The 25,145-nt window shown below is 36.6% G+C and overlaps 1 protein-coding gene across 1 annotated transcript in view; it reads right to left on the bottom strand.

Annotated features, from left to right (window-relative positions):
* LOC121429844 (amyloid-beta A4 precursor protein-binding family B member 2-like) overlaps positions 1–25,145 on the bottom strand; it is a 56,543-nt gene that overhangs the window by 8,794 nt on the left and 22,604 nt on the right. The window contains exons 6-10 of the mRNA XM_041627092.1: positions 15,558–15,563; positions 6,583–6,836; positions 4,043–4,135; positions 3,061–3,176; positions 2,526–2,593 (exon numbers count right to left, since the gene is read on the bottom strand). Of these exons, the coding sequence (XP_041483026.1) occupies positions 2,526–2,593; positions 3,061–3,176; positions 4,043–4,135; positions 6,583–6,836; positions 15,558–15,563 (537 nt within the window). The remainder of the gene's footprint in view (positions 1–2,525; positions 2,594–3,060; positions 3,177–4,042; positions 4,136–6,582; positions 6,837–15,557; positions 15,564–25,145) is intronic.

Below are 25,145 nucleotides of genomic sequence, written 5' to 3'. Positions count from 1 at the left end.
AGTAGCTCATGACCGTTGTTTGTGAAAATCCCTACTTGCTTCATGGAAGAAGCAAAGCCTTTCTACCTAAACCATGAGGGGAGGGTTTCACGAAGCATCACGTCTGTAATTTTCCCTGACAAAGTTGCTCTCAGCTAATGAGAGGCAAGGATATCAGTAGCTTATAATATCCTTTGTGAAATGCTCCCCATAGATCCATCCACTCTATCATCGCCATTCAATGAGAGATGGTCTCCGTCTTTAATAACACAAGAAATTTGGGCTACGGAGAAAATCCACGAGGCTGTGCTCCACTGCATGAGTCATTCGAGCTCCACATTGGTGCATGATGCCCTAAATCTGTCACATCTTCTTATTCATCTTTCATTGCTCCCCTGCCGCCACCGCCGCTGCCGTGCGATATCAAGGCTGGGATTGATACAGGATCATAACGCCATAGAAATGGAGATGGATAATGCGTTCTATTCATCATGACCACCTGTTGGGTGAATGATTTGTTTTCAAAAAAAGTGTTTCATCGATACAACCCTCTTCGTTTTTTAAAGGTTTTCAAATCTAACCTTGATAAAATGCAGTTTCCGTTAAGAAACACACCATTGTATCAGCATGAATTTTCTATTCGCGGAAATATGCTGTACTTTTTTACATGTAAAATTATTTCCTATTTACAAGACGAACCTGTCTTTTTTAATATTACCTATTCACAAATAAATACTGTCTTTTTATTATTATCTTTTCTCATATGTATACACTTTCTATTTTATATATCATTTTTTTTGCAATCATTCATATATATATGTTACTAATTTTGCCACACATTTTATATATTCTTAATTTCTGAATAACTTTTCACTTTTTTTTATAATTTCATTTCAACATTTTTTTTGTTGTATATTTTACATTTCAGGTGTAGTGAATTAAAGAACATGAATTGAAGATTAGAGAACTATGCAGTACCTTAAGTATCGTGTCATATGTAGTAGTACTTAAATCTATTTCATGTGTTCAGGGAGTACATGTAGTTCCTTTGCAGGACCTGGTTTCATAAAATGTGCATCCAATGGCAACAAGCAAATTTGTTCTTGAATTATTATCCCTTGTTCTTGGTAATAGTTTTAATGAAAACAGGGCCTTTACCATACAACTACACAGAGTAGAAATCAAATGGATATGTTTCATAATTTTCTTCATCAATTGCAAGTCACTGTTTGTTCTTGTTAAGAGTTTTAATGAAAACAGGGCCTTTATAATACAACTACAGGGAGTAGAAATCAAATGGATATGTTTCATAATTGTCTTCATCAATTGCAAGTCACTGTTTGTTCTTGGTAATGAAAACAGGGCCCTTTACAATACAACTACAGGGAGTAGAAATCGAATGAATATTTCATTATTTTTTTCATCAATTGCAAGTAACAGGTTACTCTTATGACCCTCAGGAATACTTCTATTTGATTGGCTGATGGATGTTTTTTCAAATGAATGGTATCACTTTGTAGGTTTGCATGGTGGAGTCTACATGTATAACGAGGAGAAGGTTTACGGTTCACCATGTATAATAAGTCCCCCACGCTCATTTAGCATCCTTCACTCCTGAAGAAGGACGGTCAACCTGCCCGAAACGTTGAGTAACCCCTCTTCACTCCATCCTGCTACTACTCAAACCATCGCTACTAAAGCCATATTCAGATATTCTCATCTGGTTTACAGTCCTTTTCAGGACTGCACTCACTTTCAAGAAAAGAATACTTCTAATTTCCTCTTTTCATCCTTTCTCGTCTTTCCATTTCAATTTTTCTGCCTGTATTTCCTTCCCTTCTTCATATTACACATGGTGAACCGTAGACCTTCTCCACGTTATCACAAGTTTTGATAGTGAAAACAACTGTAAAGAAAGACAGGACCCTAACCACTGTACTACAAGGAGTAAAAAGTAAAACAGGGAAACGGTTCATAACTATCTTTATCAATCGCAATTTGCAAGCTACCATTATTAGGTTCAGAAATCGTTCAATGTGATTGGCTGATTGCAACTATGTAATCAATAGCAGGTTGAATGAAACCGGGCCCTGAGACACACACGCTATGCTAAACTCAAATGTGATGCACCCAAATTTACTTCTCTGCTTTCCTAATGCCCTCCTAAATTGCTTCTTTATTGCCAATTTGCAAAGCGATCGAGAATTGCTTATCGAAACGATCATACTCCAGAGGATGCAGTATTAAGCGGGAACTATGCACTAGTTGTAATATCAATGCACTATATTTTCATACTTATCTTCTTTACAGCAGAGTTTCAAATGGTGTCTCTTTTTAATTCATTTGAAAAAAAAAAATGCTCAAACATTCTCTGCAATACCTCTATTTATCAGACATCAATTTCTAAATATTCCTCCATACAATGTATAGTTTAGCATTCAGGAAATTTTCAAACAAATATCTCCCAGTGGGAACCTGTTTTGTATTTTGCATAAGAAAATACATCCTTGGCATTCAGAAAATAAGGCATGTTCACACTTGCTTACCTGCTGTCTTTACCGATGCCTAGGAATGACATGAACCGTATCCTGTTCTCGGCAACTGTTTCTTTGGTCTAAATATTGAAAATAAAGAGAAAAACATAGATAATCTGAGGTTTCTAAATGACACACCACCACAACCACTACTACTGCTACTACTACTACTACTACTACTACTACTACCAATACTACTACTACTACTACTACTACTACTACTACTACTACTACTACTACTACTTCTACTACTACTACTACTACTACTACTACTACTACAACTACTAACTACTACTAACTACTACTAACTACTACTACTACTACTACTACTACTACTACTACTACTACTACTACTACTACTACTACTACTACTACTACTACTACTACTACTACTACTACTACTACTACTACTACTACTACTACTACTACTACTACTACCACTACTACTAGTTCTACTACTACTGCTTCTACTACTACAATGATCACCAACATTACTACATGTAGTTCTTGTACACGATCTACTCCTCCAAGAGGATGTTTGGCCTACCTTCACACTTGTGACAGTGACCGTTGAAACAGCTACTTCAATCCTGACCGGTGTCCACTGGTCTTCACTGACCATTCCAACCACCTTATCAATGGCATCATTCAGCACATCCATGCCTGAAAGAAAATGGCAATCAGCTTTTATTGTCTAGCGATTTATCAAAATAGCATTTCATAAACATATTTGTCGAACAAATTGTCAGATCAAACAACATTCTTGATTTTGATGAGCTGAAAGGTACAGTTCCTATGGTAGTACTATAACAGTCAGATGAATCATACTTTGTCAAATTAAACATTCGACAAGACCTTTCATGAAATGCTCCTAAGATCTCAAAACTTACAAGCTCCGTCCCTAATCAGCAAAACTGTCAAGATTCGGGAGGGGGGGGGTACAGCACAAAACTCATACTCTGTTTTAGGTTTCACGATCAATCACAACTCTTGAAATTGATTACAAAAGTTGTGTATTTGTTGCCAATTTGAAGAATATGAGATCAAGTTAAGGATGACAATTTAAGGATGACAGGATCTATAAAGGGGCTATTAAATATCTGTAAATGTCAAAATCTGGGTTTAATCCGATGCTTAGGATGGTTTCAGTATAAAGACTGATATAGAATTCAGTAGTCATCAAGTTCAATAGGTTTAGGGTGTAGGGAAGTCCGCAACTGCTGCTAGGTCAGGGCCCGTCTTACAAAGAGTTACAATTGATCCAATCAATCGTAACTATGGAAATTCATCAGTTTCATAATTTTTTCTACAGGATATTTGCCAAATGTCCATGGTAAACAAAGGAGAACACACCGAATCGTCGAGAAATCAGTGAATTTATAGATATATACATTCATATCTAAATTTTTCTGTGAACAAACATGCATTTTATATGTTGACTCTGCTGGCTTTCCATAGCTGCGGTTGATTGGATCAATCACAACTTGTAAGACGGGCCCTAGGTTAAAAGTTTAATAGGTTTAACTGACCTGATTGCTTGAGTGCAGATGTACTTCCCACATAGTTTGCACGGAAGACAGTAATGGGCTCCATCTTGGGCGTAGGGAAGTCCACACCTGCTGCTAGGTCAGGCAAATGGAGATTAAATAAAAGAGCGAGGGTCAGGTAAAGAGTACATGCACTTATAAAAATATTAACAAACATGAAACAACAATATCATGGCTCATAAAATAATGAATATATAAACTCGAGAGATATGAGATATACAAGAATGTCCGAGGTTATATAAGATACATTTGACAGATAAGAGAAAGGAAGTATGGGAATTAAAAAAAAGGGAGCAAAACAGAGAGACAGATAGAAAACAGAGAGCACGAGCAACAGTAAGAATGAAAGAGAGCAAGGGAAAGAAAAGGAAAATGGGCAAGACAGAGAGAAAGAGTAATAGAGAAGTAGGGGAGAGAAAGAAAAGATAGAGAAAGGGAAAGGGGGAGAGGAAATGAAGAAGAGTAGAAAGAGTGAGACAAACAGAATGAGATGATGGCGATGAAGGACAAAATAAGAATGACAAAAAAGAATGACAAAACAATAAATGATAAAGAAAAAGAAGGAAGGAATGGAGGAGAGAGGGAGGGAGGGAGGGAGGGAGAAAGAAAGAAAGAAAGAAAGAAAGAAAGAAAGAAAGAAAGAAAGAAAGAAAGAAAGAAAAAGAAAGAAAGAAAGACACTCAAATGCAATAGAGAAAGAATAAATGGAGTAGAGTCTCCATGGAACATTGATACTTTCTTCTCATATGAGAGCATAGTGTTCCATATTTCATCTAACATAGTATTGGGTATATGGGAAATCTATAGCAATTCTGATTTGTTGGAATAAAATCATGGGAATAACTCAACTTGATTGAACTGTTTTCGACAGTAGGAATGCTCTTCAAAGATACCCTACCCGGGTAGAAGGTCTCCTTACGGAAATATCACACGGGGTAGAATATCAGAGTTATATATGGATCTGGTTCAGTGTATCAATCATGATGAATTAATCTACTCTCAAAAAGATCTGTGCTATTTCTCTTCCAGTCATGGTTTTGGATGTTTTTCTTATGTCTTTGCTCTGTCCCGTGTAAAGAGAAATGCATTCACACTCGCAACATCATACGTTCATATATCGCTCTCAGGCATTGGCAACGCTTAATAGGCCAGTGAAACTATGGTATGGGGGTGATCTATCATCATGTAACTCTAACCCCCCCCCCACACTATAATGAATTCTCCGCCCATCCTCTCAGAAATGAATTATTCTAAAAATAAATGTTCATGAGCATTTTCTAGTATAAAAGTATCTATTTCAATTCATACATTTGATTTGAGTCCACATGGAATTGTGAATGTCATAACGCATTACAATCGCGAATGACCCATAGAACTAACTAAATAAATGTTTGGCTCTTTTGGACATAAAGAAGATGTTGCTTAAACTTCATTAATATCAATGTAAATGATCATGGTCTGAACGAAAGCAACTAGAATATATTCACCTTCATCTTCTAATTATAATCATCAGACCTTTAACAATTTCTTTTTGGGTATACAGCATTAATTGAAGTGTACTGCTATATGTTCCCATTCCTTTCCCTATTTCAACATTCCTTGTCAAAGTCTACAGGAAATAACACAATACAAAATTAATGCTTCAACTACACCCTAAACACATGTCACCTTGGCGATACCTCGTCTTTATTCGACTAGTGTAAATGGCGCTCTAAATATCCCGCATCTGGTTTCACTGCTCACACACAGGAGTAAAAACTGTAACCATAGATTCAAAACCACTCATACTTTTCTACTTCGTTGGATTCCCGAAGGACCTCCCTAGTTTCATTTAAGACGGGTCAAAAGGAAAGGAACTGAGGAGTAACCATCTACAAGAAAGAAGTTGCCATCTTCAAAACATGCCACTTGACATCCAGTTTCATTATAGGAAAAATAACATGTAACATGAAGCAGGAAGGTACTAAGAATGATGTCATTGAGAGATTTTGTTTTATTCCCATGATTTGGAGCAAGAATACTTCCAAGATTGGTGTACCCTTGAATAAAACCTAATTCATTTTGTTGACAAACAATATTTGCACATCAACAGACACTGGGGCTCGATGTAAAGATTAAGAATAACATTTCTAAAATCATAGCAATTTTTTTTCAAAATCTTTCCATCTCATGAATTTAATCTTCTTTTCTAGCTTGATTTTTTTTGTAAGAAGAAAAGGAAGGGTAAGAAAAAGAAGGATGATAAAGATGAAGAAGACAATGGTGAAGGAGAAGGAGGAGGAGAAAAAAGAAGATTAACAAGAGCATCAATAGATATACAAGTAGTAGAAGAAGCAACGGCAGTAGGAGAAGCAGTAATAGCACTAGAAGCAGTAATAAAAAGAGTCCTTGTTTGGAAGGTTTGGTATCCATTAACCCTAATATTTAGGCTAAATGATATTCTCTTAAATACAATACCTATGTGTATTTGGAAAATGTTGAGAATAAGCCTTGAACTTTGACCTTAAAGGTCAAATACTTACATGGTGTGTGGGTGGCATCCTTGCTACTGTCTAGCGAAATACTCTTCATTTGCATCAGTTGTTGTTGCTGTTGTTGTCTGATCATCTGACCTTGAGTTACCATGGAGATTGTGTTGCCCTTTTGGCGCTCGCTCATCACCTTGGCGCAGATTTCGTGCAGCGCGTTGGCGATGGCCTTAGCCGGGATATCGCATCGAAACACGTGGCACTTGTAGCGCTTGGTGACTTTGTCCCTGGCTACATAGGCAAAGTCCCTGGGAAAAAGGAAAAAGAAGGGGAAAAATCTGTAAAATATTGAGAACAGGGAAATGAAATCCAAAGGTTTTTTTGCATGAACCATTGTTGGTGCTGCAAGACAGAAGACATGTCTCCTAATGTTGCTTAAGCTGCAGTCCTTTTTCCCCTATGGTGTCCACATGGGAGTCAGTTTTCAAGATTTCTATATGAACCAAATACAGGAAGCTGGTACAAAAATAATAGAAACAGCTGTTTTTGACTCGCTGTTCACCATAGTATTAAAGAACTGTGACTGCGCCATTACATCTATCCCCAATACAAATTATACAGCATAAATGCTATTAAAAGTTTAAGCATGTTATTTAAGCCCATTGCTCTAACAACTACTGTTTACACTTTTTTAACAATAGTTATATATTCTTTTTAAACCATTTGTTTCAAGAACATGAAATAATTGTTTAAGAGTCAAGAAAATAGTTGTTTCAAATAATGTGATTGAATTCTAAACAACGGTTTTACAGTTTAAAATGCCATTTTGGGATAAACCTTTTTTATGCACAACCTGAATACATGTAACCAACACACTTGATGAATGTACTCAATGTCATACATTTACATGTAGCTTTACAATTGAACCAGTCCAAATGCTGTCCTTCTGATTGGCTGAAAATGGATTTGAGTTTGATTTTCAGGATTGCAATCTATTGCAACTCTTTGTGATACAAGCCTCAATCTATTATGCATAAGTGAGATGGATGTGTGATAGCATAAATGAAACTTTTCATTTCATTTATTGATTCCACTTTAAAACAAATATCATAATATAAATAACAAATGTATTCCTAAACACAGTGCATCAATGATCAAATTAAAGTATTTAAGCACTGATAAGGTACACTACAAAATGTACACTAAGGTACACTACAAAATGTAAAAAAAGTGAGGAGCCTTCATCATGATAAAGTGCAAGTTTAACAGGGAAAGCAAACAAATGTACATGTAATGTACACACAACTGACAGGGTGGTGTTTTTTGACAAAATAGCTGAAATGTATAAACAGTTTAAGAACCTTAGCGATGAAGACAAATTTATATTCATAATGAAACTTGATAATGAAAACATAATTGATAATTTTTGTAAGTTCTTCAAAGCGATTATAAATAGGAGTGGTGAGTTTTAATATCAAGCACATTTTTCTTTTTAAATTTTTAAACCAAAGCCACCATTACCAAAGATATATCTCTAACATTATACATTTATTTACTTTCTGATTTGTAATCGATAATTAGATAACTTATGTATATTGCATTATGCTATACCTTCTTTACGTTTAATTTCAATTTCGTCATTTCTCTTTGTATAGATGTATATCTTTATGATAATTGGAAATCTATGTATTGATGTATTACTGATTTATACGACATACAGTTATGAATGTTTTTGTTTATGTTATCATTGTATATATTTCAAAACAAAACATTCATGCCATATGAATGAAGTTTGTTAATAAATTCAAATTCAAACAACAGAATAACATCATCATCATCAACAACAAAACACACTTGTAGACTGAAAATAAGGGATACATTACACAAAGTGAAATAGATTTAAAGATAAAAACATGAAATTTATTTTATAAAACTTGCATGCAAAACAAAAAGTGAGAATGAATTAAAACAAAGAAATACTAGAATTCAAAAGATTTTTTCATATCAAGACTGCACTCTGCAGCATATAAGTGGCTAAATTATACAATTTTACATTTGCATCATGAAATCAACGGAGTTTACAGAACAGATTAACCCTGAAAAGAATACATATTATGTGCAGAGAAATACAAAAGATGACAAGTCAAGTTCATGACCATGAACTATGAGACAAAAAGGTTTAGTCATAAAAAAGGTGTAGGGGATAGAAAATGTATGCATTTCAAAATATTTATATGAATAACTTGATATGCCAAGAAGATTATAATAAAAAAATTCAACTAAATATTGAATTATTCAAAAGAAGAATCTGAATCACAAATCAATTACCTAGCGTGAGGTTCCAGTCAAGAAAACAAGTGCATCAACTAAATAAATGATGCAAATCCAAACACTGAAAGATTGAATATCATTATCATGCATGCAGACTGTAGTCTTGTGAGACAGGAGTTACAATGTCCAGACCAACCATCGGTCTACCGCTTTGTTCTTTCACCTTCTGAAAAATGACTGCACTGAAAGGCTAATGCCACTCACATGGCAGCTTGCTTCCATACAAATCTCACAGACTTTCCTCTACAGAAAATTAAACAGAAACCGCATGCATTTTATTCTCTGACAAATTGGTGAAACTTCTTGCATACCAATAACCCAGTCCCAGGGGCGGCTCTTCAAGTCGGCAACCCTATTCTTGCCGCTGAAGTCTTTATACATGTATTTGTTCAGGGTGAGCATCACTGGAGCATTTGATATTCTAACATCTATCAGGGGAAAAGATCTCTAAAATCTAATGCACTTTTTTATCACTTGGGACTGGCTCCTATACGAGATACCAGCTCAGGGAACAATGTTGTAGAGACAGAAGACGTTGAAAGGTGTTGTGAAATAAAGAAAGGGGAATGAAGAGTTGGAGTGGAGGGTTCTGGGACGTGTTCCAAAGTCATCGCATCTCAAGTGGGTCATACCACCACGCACCAGCCCGTCATAAAGAATTTAAAAGCAATGAATGGATTTGTAAGAAGAAACGTAGAGGGAGAGGGAAAGAGGCAGGAGTGTCGAGTATCACTAGATTCAAGAGGGAAGGAATTTAGTGAGAAATGAGCAAAATGTGGTAGTTCTCACGAAGTGTTAATCACATTCTGGCGCCGCGATGTCTGACGATCTATTCATGAGGTCATCGGACGGGGCCGATTGCGGTTAAGTGATGAACACCTAATGGGGTAACAAACTGCCTACAACAAGTGTATTTTGATATTTCCATGTTTACATGCCTCCCATAACCCCATTGGTTTCCTGTCAGCCGGCCCGCTGTATCGGGGACCATCCGGGGTATGGGTGCGCTGGCAGTCTTCGGTGATGGGCGATCTGCCGGGATTTGGAGTGGAGCGCTGAAATGCAGGGAATTTTGCATGGAATTGCCTTTCTCCCTAGAGTTTTCTCTCTATCCGTAGAGGAATAGAGAGGGATTCGGCATGTTCTCGTAATATACTGTTACAGTGAAGAGAAAGAGAGAGAGAGAGAGAGTGAAAATGGGAGACCTAACCCATGAAAAGAATTAAAGAGCATGAGCCTACAACAGGGGGAGAGGGTACAAAAGAAAGGATAAGATGATATCCTCGCTCCAAATGGCATGAACAAGTGAAAATAAAAAGAAACAAGGAAGATAGAGCGAGAAAAAGAAAGAGGGAAGGAGAGAAGGGAACAAGAGAGAAGACAGAGAAAGAGAAGGGAAGGAGAGAAATAGAGATAGATAGAAAGAGAAAAAAAGGCAGTCAAAATGAAGAGGGAAATTGATGTGAGGGAAATAGTTACTCCATCTGTGAGTAAAACTATATCAAAGGTGACCAACAGGAAGAGCAGACAATACAGATGAAAAAATAGAGTAACCTGGGAGAAAAATGGAAAATAGAAAAGATCTTAGGAGGAAGAGAGCATGAAATTGTTGTGAAATAAAGGCCAGAAATGATGCATGGAGAAGGGAATGAGATGAACTGCGAAGAAAAAAAGCACTGCTTGTGATAAAGATAAAGAGAGAGAGGGAGAGAAGGGGAGACAGAAAGAGAAGATGGAATAAGAACACAGATTAAATACTGAGAGGATAGGAAATAGAAGACACAGCCGAGTTCAACACTCTCTCCAAGTTTCAAATAACATATATTCCTGGAGAGAATTTGCTGGAAGTGTTCTTGAATTTTGATTTATAATTACCATCATATTCTCCAGACATTCTTTATAAATTGCCCCGTGCCGATCACCACAAAATCAGTATTCGAATACTGGTCCTTCAGGATCTGCGCATCAACATTTGCTCAAATGTGATACCAGGTGTAATAACATAGATAGTTAGTTGGTAATAGGTTTTTGAAGTGATTTGTGGGAAATAGATATGTCCCCAATATTCTGGCACAGTGTAATTTTTGTAAACCAAATTTCTTTGAGTGTTCTGATAGTGTTTTTTCACTGTCAGCATTACAAGGGGACATGAAAAGTACATAAACAGGATCTATAACTTGAGAGAAAGTACAGATTCGATTCAAATGTCACTGAATTATGCCCACCGCCATTTCCCCATCAAATGATAGTTGTGATCATAATACCCCAGTCCCACTCATTCAATTTGGCGTCGGAAGTCTCCCTACCTCGTTAACCACCAATACAGACCCACTCCCGTTGTCATCTTCATAGAAATGGTGTGATTGATGACACAGCCAGAGACCTTTCAGGCATAATCATTTCTTCTAAGCTTCATAGAAGCTTCCTCTCCTCGACCCCCACCCCAGGAATTCAGCCAAATGGGGTCTTAAAATGGAAAAGAGGCTCTAAATCACAAGTTTCTTTGCTGATGGCAGCGTGAGAGCTCGAGGGTATAAACAGAGCATAGCATTCAGAAAAGTTACAGCGTTGGATGCTCTTTAACTCTATAAAGGCCTTCACATCTCTCCTCTTAGTCCGAGTTATACCTAGAAGATACAAATGTCATCCACAAACAACCTGACAACTTTCATCTTCACGATGATTGAGCAGACAAGGAAGTTTTTGAAGAGTGCCTGCCGTCCACGTGCGAGGATTGCATTGGATGGCCGAGCGCGGATGAGTGAAAAAAGGTAGGTAAACAAGTGCCCAGACAGTCTGGCGCCACCATGGACATGACGTGTCATCATGCATTAAATATCTATGCAAAAGTGGCAACACTTCGGTTAAGGCAGCGCATACCCAAACAAGTGGTGTACAATTTCAGTTCTTACTCTGTGGTTGACATCCAGTTTTCCTTTTCTTCACTTCTTTTATAAAATAAAGTCATCTTTTCTTCTATTAGCATCTCAATCTTCACAGCTTTTATGAACTCTTACTCACTGCGTGCCTGACCTGAATTTTGAGGGAGGTATGGCTTCAAATTTTTTGTGTGCATCATCATATCCCCTGGTGTGACTTATATCCAATGCGATATTCATTCGGTCGGTTTTGCAACTTGTAGTTTGGAAACTTATTCCATAGGGCATTATCTCCATAAATAATCTCCCAAGATGCGATTCTTCTCCTTCATACTCTAAAATCCTGAATATTCAGAAATAAAGCCAATATAAAGCCAAGCTTCAAATATTTTATGCGTCCTGGTGTGGTGGTTCTGTCACCTGCGTTGTTATCAGAGGGTAATGTGTTTGGACCTCATCATGGCACTTCCATCCCTTGGCGAGCCATTAATCTACTTCTGCCACTCTCCACCCAGGTGCTAAATGGTTACTTGGTAGGATGCCGAACTCAATTAAGTATGCCGAGCATTTGAGCTTGAATGCTCCAGACCTGCATGAATGCAAGTAAAACTTGTCCAAGAAGACTGCCTTCAGATAGAAGATATCATCCACATTTTTTTCTTACGCTTTGTTTAAACATCATTGTATTGATTATTCAGGCAAATTAAATTATCAGGGAGGAAGAATGTTTGTCTACATACCCTAACGTGTTACTAATCTGTATTGAGGAATTAAAAGTAGCATTCTCAGGGAAGGAACAAACTTCTGAAGAACTTCCAAGTGCTTGAATTTTTTTCCAATCAAGGATCATCTCTTTCAATGAATAAGACGAGACCCAAATAACACAAAGCTAAGCGATTGATCATGGAGCTGCTTTTTATGATTAATTGCATTGATTATCGTGTATAATCAATCGTAAAAATCAGCCCTAAAATCGATTGCTAGGCTTTATGTTATCAGACCCAGGTATCACATCAAATTAAACAGAAGAACAATTTGTTTTCCTCTCAAACCTCTAAAACGAACATTCATGGCACTCAGCAAATTTTTCTCTCCCCCAGACAAGCTTGTAATAAGCCTTCCCAGATAATCTGTTGCCAAGCAACGCACCATTGCCCAGACATTTTGATCTTGACTGAATGCTTTTAGGTGAGTGCCAATTACCAATTTACTGATTGCATACACAATAATTGAGAATGAGTTGGCAGGTTTTTCATACCTCCGAATCCATATGCTTCTGTTTATTGATGCACGTATCAACACCGCCTTGTTAGCAGACATTTTGCTCACAATATATATTTTCTCTGGGTGCTAGATTGCGTAGCATGGGTTTTGATGTACATACATGTATGAAGGCAATTAAACTTTAATTACCTTACCAGTAGAGTTTGACAGAAGTGTTGAAAAATCGATACAACACAATAGCAACCTGCTCACTACACATCTAAGGTAGATCGCACACATACAAACTCTTAATTTGACTCAGAATGGTTTGGAAGCAACAAAAAAACTAGCTCATTCTGACACAAAGTAACTAAAAAACAAGTCACTTTGACTAAAGCATTGACCCTTTGACTCCTCAGAAATAAGTTAAATTTCGATACCACGCAATGCAGCCCACTTACTACACATCTAAGGTAGATCGCACACACTGTTTTATTTCCGTTGAGTCAAATTTAACTCGGAATGGTGGCAGCTGGGAGTCAATTTTATTCCTAGTCATACTGAATCAGATTCTGAATGAATTTGACTAGGAATTGTGCCATCCGGGAGTCAAATCTAATTGAGTCAGGATCTGAATAACTTTAAATCAGAATGGTGTGGCATCAACTAACACTATAAAAAAAGCAACTTAAAAATGTTGACTTGTTGAATCCTCAAAAATCTCTGTCATAAGAGAGGAGATAGAAGATTTATCATGTTGATAAAGGCATGGCCCAACCCAACTTGTATTATTGAAGTAAACTATACACATGTAATGACACAGCCACTTTGACATGATGGCATAAACTACTCAAATACTTTAATTGTTTCCTTTCCCACAATACAACAGTTTGATCACACAATCTTATTTTATAATACATGCCCACTCTATACATATACTGATGAATGACCTGAATTTTGACCAGGATTTTGTCACAATTTTTCCCAAAACCTTGCCCAAACTCTAAAATAAAAAAGAAAAGAAAATGTAGTTAAGATATTTCCAATCCCCATTGCACTCAATTTGATTTTTAGACACACATTTCCATATAGACTAACATAGAGAGTAGGTCCCACATAGGTTAAAAGATATGACTGTTCTGGGCATGTGCACTCCAGGCCTAATGATGCAATGGCTGAATCAGGGAGAATTTCATGAAACAAATAGTAAGTGAAAAATCACTCTCTATTGTTATAAGCTACAGAAATCCTTGCATCTGATTGGCTCATCGCATGTTGTCAGTGAAAAAATCAGACAAATGCTTCATGATACGCTCTCAAGGAGAAAAAATGGGGGAGTGTTTCACAGTCAGTGGCTTTCAATGACAAGTGCTATAAGCTACAGAATCCTCGCATCTGATTGGCTGACAGCAAATTTGTCAATGAAAATCACTGACAAGTTGCTTTCATGACACACACTCCCAGGCCTTGGAGTCATATCACAAGACCGGTGACCATATCTCTGGCATTTCCTGGGTACCCCAATTACGGGAATGAATATTGAGATATTATACCCATCCAGGTGCTTCTTATCAGATGGAGAGGACCGATGGAGTGCATCATCATCATGCCATCATTTGAATTATAAGTGATATTGGGTGTAGAAAGTGGAAATTTTTCCTAAAAATGCGATTTAAGTATCAATCATGCCAAGCAGCAACACACATTTTAAAACTGGATTCATTATTTCATTTTACCATTTTTCTACATAAATCTACTAAAATTTAAAGAGACAGATTGTCAGAGGAGTACTAAAGAGAATTTGTATTTTACACAAATTACTAGATACTGTCAAGATGAATAGATTCTTTAATTATTTTAAAAACATACATTTTCACACAAAACTAAATTTTAATAGAATCTAAATTTACCTCTCTGATGATTATTTAATCAAATTTGAATAGTTTCTGGAGTGATAACAGATTTATTGAATGAATTCCAATCAAGGGGGATTTTCATAAAAGGCCACAATTGTAATATATGGCACATGGATACGAAAAACTATTTTTATTGTTTAAATCAAAACAATACCACCAATTAAGTGTACACCAACATACAAATTCAATAGCAGGGTTGTATTTGGACAATAAAACATGCGGGATGTATTCATGTGTCAAAGAAAATAAGAAATTGATAATCCACATGGGCATGCAGAAGTCATAAAGACAAATACAGAGGCGGAGAGTAAAAACAATCAAGTACTAATGTAGATAATAATTATAATAAATCACAAAAATAAATAAAGATATTGTTTAAGTAGATGAAAATAAAGCACTCAATACAAAACAATCATTGCAAAGAAAATATTTATGACTTAATATAAAAAACTGAAACGTCTAAAATAATACATACACAAATTGACAAGTATCCTACTTCTTAGAAACAAACAAAAATAAACAAAAATAAGCGATGATAATAATGAATACCTAAACATCCAAATAAAATATTATTTGAATAAATCAACACACAGAATACAGGAAAACAGAACAATAAAGAGCAAAGTAACAAATGTGGCAAATAATTCAAGGATGGTCACAAGTATTCACAAATTACAAATAAAAAAATAAACATCATTACCTTTCTCTGTGGGACATGATAAAATGGAAATAAAAGGAAATAAAATGAATCATAATATTAGTTTCATAATGCTATTAGAAAGTTTGCAACATATCAAGAAATACTTGCATTATTATTATGGCTAATACTAGTATGTCAGAACACATTAGTCTATAATTAATATGATCCATCAAAGACCAAAAACATTTAGTCAAAAGCATTTGAGTAGGTCATTATTTGTAGATCATACCTATTATCAATTTATAGAAAATTGTAAAATCTTTTTTAAATATAAATACCCAGATTAATAGTACCTGTACATGACCATACTACAAATGTTTAAGGGCTAAAGAAATCCTAATTTCTCAAATGCGAGAAAATGTCTACATGCTCTAGCAGAATGAACTTGCATTTAAAAGCGTGTTATGTGAAGATAAAACTATGCATGCAGCACATGAATTTTTATATCAAATGAATAGATCAAAGAAAGAAAATCATACACAGCAAAAACTGTGGTGTTAACCGGTGTATATAGAGGACCACACCAGTTATTCTACACTGGTGTTAGTTTAACACCTATAGGTGTTATCATATCACCTTTTGTTGTTACATTTACATTTGTTAGTATTTTGTTTAATCTCTAGGGTGTAATTTTAACACCTCAGGGTGTGGTCCTCTATTAACACCAATTGGTGTCAGTTTTAACACCACAGTTTTTACAATGTATGATTTGAATTCCATGTTTGTCATGAATTCATATTTATAAGATAGGTTGTAGAATTTCCATCATAAGATGAAATTGACTTGAAGATTTGACTTTAGTTGACGGCAATCTTAGCAATAAGTCTCGGGCAGAATAACCTAATTCAAGTGATAATATGCCACAATTACATCTTAATGCACATTATCAATAATCTGAATAAGGACAAAATACAATTGAAATTATTATAAAACCCTTCTTGTTTTAAGCAAAAATAGAATTCTGTAGCTTAAGTAGAATGTCAAGGTCATTCAATTTGTCATACTGAACATGTAACATCTAAATTTCAGCAAAATATGATCTCAGTTGGCTGTAATGATTAAAATAAATTGTCGCTCACATTTCATCTATATTTCTATTTATCACACTGAATACTACACACATGAATTATATCTAAATATTATCATTGTTAGTTGAAATAATCAAAAGAAAACCAATAATCATTCATGATTTATATACAAAAAAAATGATCAATTTGCAGAGTGAATATGTATATATATATATATATATATATTCACACACACATATATATACATATATATATATATCTTTGTGTCTCTGTTTTCTATCTATCTGTATCCAACATATGAAATGTAATATCGCCACATCTCACAGTCTACATATATCATGAACTATGACAAATATATCTCTGTATATCTGTCCATTTTTCACAATGACGTGCAAAAGACCAAGAAAGGAACAGAGCTCAAAATTGCTCTCTGAAAGCAAAACGATGTTACTGGTTTGTTACGTCATATAAACCTGTATTAAGCACAAGCCAGTTATTCAAAGTACGATCATTCTATTCCACTGAAGATTGCACTCTAAAGGTAGCTGGTTATATAATGAGATATCATCAACACTCAATGCATGCACCAGTGGTATTTACATTTACTTATACACATCACTTGTGATAATACGAGATAAAAGGGAAACATCTTACGCCAAATCTAAAGCTCGGAGAAGGCACGGCACCCAAACAATAATGGCGGCCAAACAGGGAGTCTGGAACGCACGTCATAAACCAACTTTTAGCGATGTTTTCAAGTTGTATATATACAGACCTACCTAAGCTGGGCCTCAGCTCGCTACTGCTATATATATATATCTTCGCATCGCAGCAGTCTACTGTGGGTATATGTTAATAACTACACACAAAGGATGCTTAATATCTCTCTATGGCAAAAAGAGACGAGGGGTAACCGTGGGTTACGGTGGCAAATTAATGGACTACTTCACTCCACCAAGGCCAATATAATCATCAATTCTCTTCCCAGGGTTTGGGTGTTATTAATGCATGCAGTTAACGGATACGAGTCTCAATTTGAGTAGTACATTAAAAGAGTTTAATCTAGAGACCACAAATACGTAATGGGAATTGATGGAAGATGTGTTTTTAGAAGTGCTATTTATTGATCTCCTCAGCATATGCTTTTTCTCCCCCCCCCCCCCTCACACCCTCTTGCTTCCTCTCTCTGCCACTCTCTGCCAATATCAACCTCTTGCATGTATCTCAACCTCCATTATGTGGACTCATTCAAATAAACACAAGATACCTCCCTCTTTCTCTTCTACTTTGCCACTTCTCTTTTCTTTTACCTCCTCCCCCCCCCCCCATCCAACTCTCTCTTTGTGCTGACCCCTTCAGACTTCTACTTCAACTACCCGTTACCCCATCTGACCTTACAGAAAATTGAAAACTGTACATGCTCTTGTATAAACCCATTTTAATTTCCTTTACCTCTCCCCTCTCTCTCCGTCTATGTCTGTCTGTGTGTTTTTCTCTCTTTCTACCCCCCCCCCCCCGGCCTCTTCTGCATCGTTTTTTGAAAACATGATTGGTATTCTCATACTCAAGAATCAACAGACTGAATAAATGACCAAGATACGATGACGACACACCATCACAACGGCGCATTCAGAAGCCATTTTAGTGTTCCGATCACCACTGCACACCATACAAGCCATCACCGCAGCACAGAACGACATTGCACTAGCACTGTACTCCCAAACAACGACACACATACACGACACGGACAAAACATGAGAGACAGATAACAAACACAAGTTACCTCTGGTGTCGGGTGCCTCTAATTCAGGGTGCCCTCTGTCTCACTGCCGCATATTAGGAATTCTACCAGCACCACAATTTCAATAACACCCTCTCATTATCTCCCCTACGCTGTGCTCATACACCACCACCACCTCAACAAAAAGGAGACGGTATGCTCAGCAAGCTCCGACACAGAATGCATGCGAGTGGAAAAAAATAGCCAGCAAAGGCCAAAATTTATTGACTACTGTTTTCTGCCTGGGTGTATTATGTCTAAGAGGGATATCACGGTGTGCTGGAACCGAGCACGGCCTTTTTATTTCCAGGCTTCGTCCTTGTGGTGGGCCTCTGTCATCAGCAGTAATAATGATGGGAAGACATCTACGTCAATGCAAGGTGGCGAAATTCATATAACTGCAGTGGCAACTGTATTAAAAAAGCTGAGAAATGTACACCTTGGATTCATGCAGTCCTTTCTTCCTCTCTCTTTCCTGTCTCTCCTTCCTCCCCCCCCCCCCCCCTCTCTCATTTTCTCACTGTTGATATTCACACGTTCATGTCTGCCATGGCAACTGCATCAAAAACTGAGAATTCTGTACTTCAGATTTTTGTATATTATCTCTCCAATTTCCTTTCTTTTCCTATCTCCATCTTACACACACCCCCACTCTCTCTCTCTCTCTCTCTCTTCTGTAGACATTTCAATAACTGCCATCAGAACTGTTATTTATACATCTGAGAATGTATACCTAAGATATTTATATATTGCTACATTTCCAGTTCAGTGATTTCTCTATCTCCTTTCCTCTTTCCATCTCTTTTCTGCTCTTCACACATTCAAATGAGTACCGTCTTAACTGTTATTATATCTGTTTTAAGTTGTGTATATTTCTCCCTTTTTACAAATCTTTCTTAATTTGCTACCCTCTCTGTCCTTGTCTTATTCCCCACCCCTTCCCACCTCTCTTTCTCTCTCACACTCTCCCTCTTTTGTTAATCTCAGTGTTGCTTTTTAACCTTAAGAAAAATTCCATGGATACTATAAAGAAGTAGACAATTCTAAACTAACATTCCAGCATATCTCTCCTACTTCTTTTTCTTTATCTTTCACCCTCTCTTTCACACCCTCTTTCCCCCTTTATCCTATCTTTTTAATACATTCTTCTCAGATTTAAATAGCCACTGCTCTCTTCTCACTTTTCATTTCTCAAACACTTTCATTAAAATACAGATCTAAGTAAAGCACCCTTTTGTTCTTGTCCACTTTCCTTTCATCATCTCTGAGATTGAGAGGGAAGGCTAATTCTCTCCAGCTCATCAACTCTAGTTAACCCATAAGTTAGTATATATTTGATGATATAATCAATAAATATTATGACCCCCCCCCTCCTTACATGAGGAAAGTGATCTGAAATGCAGCCCATATTTCCTACCTTTGACATGTGTATACAACGTCCCTCTCTGTGTAAGATGTATTTGTGCTAGTCTTGTATAAAGACCAACTTCTTGATCAAAGTTACAAGCAGGGCCTGTGTATGCAGACTACACCCCCCCCCCTCCCCAAAATATACGTTGCTTTGATAAAGAAATAATTTTTCTTTTTTTGATTTCTCTTTCATAATACAATATCTATCATAAATTACACCTGACTTGAAATCCTTAATTCCCATCAAGAGATAAGTGTAAAAGATTAACATTAATATTCAGAATAATCCTTCAAACTATATTAAAAGTGATCATACACGCCCTTTTCTTTGAAAGACCTCACCCAAGATAATCTGTTATTTGCTGTACAGTGCGTCCCAGAAAAAACGAAACTGAGATTTAGCGATGATTTATCATAACTTTCTCATTAATACAATAGACAAATGACCTACCAGTGTAAAGCTTAGAATCTCCTCTTACATCTGATATTAATTAGATTATTCCTCATTCACGCATGAGTGAGCAAGAACAATCCTAAGAAAGGATGCCAAAAACTCATTTGGTGGGGGGTATCTGAATTTCAAAAAGAAAATCACATGACTAAAAGGCTCAATTTCTGCTCTTTTGTTTGGTACCATAATCACAGAAAATGGTTAAGAATTAAAAAAAGTTATGATCCCTCGAAACAATGCTTGTATTTCCATAATTTCATTAAATAAACGTGTTTTCACCGGTTTCCCACAGAAGCTATCGCACGGTAACAAAAGACTTGATGCATGGCTGATCGTCAACAAAACAGAGTGTCGAGTGAGTTTGAACGCTAGCCTGTAAAACCTCTTCATTTTATGAAATTATTGAAATTCAAGCTTTATTTCAAATAACTAGAACTTTGTTATTTCTTGACCATTTTCTGTAATTGAGGTATCAAATTAAAGAGCAGATATTGAACTTTTTAAAAATGTGGTTTTCTTTTAAAAACCCAGATAAGGCCTGCCAAATGACTTTTTGGTATTCCCTTTTCAAATTGTTTTTGCTCACTCATGTGTGAATGAGAAATATTCTGAGTAATTTCAGATGAAAGAGGAGATTCTAAGCTTTGAATTGATAGGTCATTTGTCTCCATTGTATTTGTGATTAAGTTATGGTAAATCATCGATAAATCTCAGTTTCGTTTTTTGTGGGATGCACTGTATAAGCTCCAACTACCAGTTGCTGCAGAGGTCACCAACATCTTAGCAGAATGAGGTGTATTCCCAGGGGTATAATAATTTTTCTATGAATATTCATGAAGTTAAACCATTAGAAAACAGAGATTAACTGTAAAAACTTCTCTTTTTTGTGGGGGCATCAAAGGTCTCTTGATGATGTATAAGAAACAAAACTTACAAGATGGCTGCAAGTTGTAATATAAATCAAATCAAAAAAGTGACTGCAGAAAATAGAAAATGCTGTCATTTCAATTCAATTTTCATTCACAGGTGGATATACCTGAATAATTCAAATCTTTTCAATATGCAGGATATGAAATCTGTCATTTTCTTTTATGATACTAATATCCTGCCACAGAACCTAAGGGTGATCTTAAGTTCATTGCTGCATTATTTACATCATCGCAACAATCCGTAGGGGGTATAATCACCTATGAATAATCATGATATTAACAGGACATCTGCGCTAAGGACTGTTTACCGATCAGTTTGTGATTCATGAGACGAAGTGATGATATGAGAATAATGCTCACCCACTATTAATGAATATGTCCTCAAAAATGACTAGTAATTTAAAGTTACCTGATGTCTTGTATAACCCTCTATTTGGCTCTCTTTCTTTATTTCATCCTCACAAATCAATATCTACATTTGCCACTCTCGACCCAGGTGTAGTAAATGGGTACCCGGTAGGAAGAAATTCCTTGAATGCTCGATGCGCCCGATCAGGGTAGCCGTGCTAAAGCCGGGGTAATAGTATGCAGCGCTTAGAAACATTTTGTATTAAGCGCTATATAAATGTTGCATATTATTATTATATTCTGATTGTAATTCTTGGTTAATGTAAGGATGTATACAAAAAACTATGTATGAATGTTCCAAAGTCCAGTTCATCTCTCACACTTATTGTCCATATGTAATATGGAAGAAAGAAAAGAAAAAGACACTAAAGAAGAAAGTCCCTTGGCAGGGACTTTCTTCTCAGTAGTCTTAGTCTTCTTTGCAGACTTCCAAGGTATCACAAAGCTTCGTGATATCTTGGATGTTGTCTCGTAGAACCTTGCGATGACGCTTGGCACCACCCTTTCCAAGACCCTTTCCTCCTTTTCCGCGACCTGACATCTTGATGAATGAGAGCTAGTTGTGTACGATACTGAAGACTGGATTAGGGTTTGCTTTGTATTCCAATTTCTTTCTCGAATTTTGTTTGTGTCTTATGGAGAAAAATTATAATTTCTATTTTCAAAATCTGTTGCTATCACTGATATGAGGGAGGGGGATATTAGGTACATGAAATACAGTGAAGAATTCTTCTATATTATGTTAAATGCAAGTAAGTCGCAGAAATACATTGATGGTGTAGGTTGAATGAAAAAATAAAGGAGCGAAGTATCAATGCTACAGGGTTTAATCAACTTATATCCAATGGCTACGGGGAACATTACCCTCTTCAATGGTATCTCACAGGTACAAATCTAATGTGATGATAGCCCTATAACCGCGCCCGCACCCATCAGATATGTTACGTGAAAATGAAAATCAATTTCCCCAATGGGCTAGAGGCAATGTTACATTCATGTCTGGGGTCGTGTTATCCCAGCCTACCAGAAATCTACTCTTAAGAGGGAGCGCAGTGCCAACTTCAACCCCATTTCATTGCGTGACAATCTTTCAGCTCTAAAGCGAGGAGATATCGAGCATTCATGCTTGAAGCCTTTAACATGAGACAGGATAAGTTTCAGATCTGCCAGGTATAATGCAATTACAAGATTAAAGACACTATATTCCTGGATTTAAGAAGCGTAATCTTTTTAAGATATGAATACAGGCTCAGCTGGAGGAAATGTTTCATTTTGAAAATCTTATTAAATGGATAAAATGTATCTTTACTGCTGGAATGTTTCAGTCATGCTTCTATGCCTTAATGTCATAATGAATGAAAAAAGAAGAAGAGGTCGAGTAAGTGAGTGAGTGAGTGAGAGAGAGAGAGAGAACTTTAGAAGATAAGAATACTCAAAGTCCCCAGTTTTCCATATCTATACAGATTTTTTTTCTAAATCTCAGAATTCCTGACGACTGGTTTTTACACAAAAACATAACGGTTTTGTACAAAAATGGAATTACAAACTTTGAGAATAAAAAAGCATGTGTAAACCAAGCAAAATCCACTAAAGGACAATTGCACATTACCAGAAAATCTAACTAGAAGCTATAGATCTTTAGCATGCGTTCGAGGAGTATAGTTTTTTTTAACAGAATGTGCCATTTAGAAAAAAAAAAATCTGGTTTTTAGAAAATGGAAAAATTTGAGATGCCTCTAATCTGAATCTCAATGCCCTTAAGGAATCATGAACGAGAGGGAAGGGAAATAATGGAAACAGATAGGGAGGATAAAATGGAGGTAAATGCTTAACACTTTTGCTTCTGAAGAGCATTTTTACATTACAAAATGAATAATGCATATCTTCTTCATTTGGTCATCATTTTATGTATATCTGAACATAATGTTTAATAGTAAGACAACAGCATGCCCCTTCATGTCTATAGAACATTCCACCCTTTAGCAGCACTCAAATGTGCGATTTCAGCAAACACCGAACCAAAAATGTGTATAGTCGGTCCTCGAAAATTGCGCCAAAAATCCTGTTTCTCAATCCCTCTCTCTTCTTATCTCACAATCACAAGTCAATGACCACCTTAGTAGCTTTTAACCTACACCGGCCTCTCAAGCCACAAATTCATCCATTATTCAAAGAATATTGATGGAATACACAGTTCAGCCAGGATATGTGTTGTCTGAAATCACAAAGCAACATTTAATCCAAATATAACTAACTGGGCATGCTTTAAATGTGACGGGGGAACAGATAAGGGGCTGCCACAACTGAGCCTGGTCTTACAAAGAGTTGCAATAGATCCGATCAACCACAACTTTGGAAAGCCAGCAACGTCAACTTCTGAAATGCATGTTTTTTCAGATTCATACCTTCATAGTTTTCTTGAGAATTCAGTGTGCTTTTCTTTGTTTTTTGTTTGCGAAGAACTTTGTGCAATTTTTTTTAGGCCCCAAAATTATGACATTGATGGATTTCCATACAGATAAGGTTAATTGTATCAATCGCAACTATATGTATGACGGGGGGGGGGGGGGGCGAGGTGTGACATCAACAAACTAGAAATCTTGAAACCAAAGACAAAATAGGTGTCCCTTTTAGTGGTTGGATTGGAAACATTTTTTGGGGGGGGGTCTGAGGTTGGCATGGGAAACAAACAATCTGGATGAGGGATTTGTCCCCCCTCCCCCCTTGTAATTTCAAATTTTGTACGGCAGCCTACAAGAGATGGTCATCCGGTCCTGATCGGAAGTTCAAACATATCTCAAGAAATCACCTTGCAAGAAAGTAGACTGAGGGGTGAGTTGGATGCTTTAAAATTTGATTGGTAGCAATGGAAAAGACTGACTTCTTCTTAATCCTGTTTAATATACTCTCTAAAAAGATGAAAATTTGTGGTACAGGTCACAAGACAGGGATGGTTAATTTTCATGAGTTAGAATCAAGAACCCATGATTTGTTTTACAGCATATGGCTATTGGGACACTGATTTCTCCTAGTCTGCAGGCACAGACCCTGGTTGGAACTTTGATCAACAAGTGTGCCTCTACGCAAAGACTAGCACATACAAAACTTGCTGTTCCAATACAAGAGCGAGAGAGCCTTCAGTACATGAGGCATGAGTAGGCTGCACATTCAGACCCTTAACTCGAGTGAAGGGTTTGCCCAGCAGACTAGATTTCTCCCTTATCACCAAGAGCTTTGAAATCATCAATGCATCCAACCTGTGCTTCTTAGTCTACTGTATGTCAGGGTTCACCCATTTCCTGTGGCAATACTACCCTCCCAGGGAGTGTTTCATCAAGCAAAAATTCTGTGATTTTCACCGACTAATTCATCCTGAGCCAATCAGATACAAGGATTTCCGTCCATGATTTAGTCCGTGAAAACCCATGTTTCACGTAATGCTCCCCACATGAATACCTTCAAACACTTACCAATCCAGTTCTTTGAAAAAAAATCATGACAACATTACCACTGAAAGGCATCTCTAGGGGAGCATTTCATGAAACAACAGTCAGTGACAATTGTTATTAGCTACTGTAATTC

Source organism: Lytechinus variegatus, chromosome 1 (assembly GCF_018143015.1).
Source record: "Lytechinus variegatus isolate NC3 chromosome 1, Lvar_3.0, whole genome shotgun sequence".
Lineage (NCBI taxonomy): Eukaryota > Metazoa > Echinodermata > Echinoidea > Temnopleuroida > Toxopneustidae > Lytechinus > Lytechinus variegatus.
The sequence above is the reverse complement of the archived record's forward strand: the minus strand, read 5'-3'. Positions and strand labels throughout refer to the sequence as shown.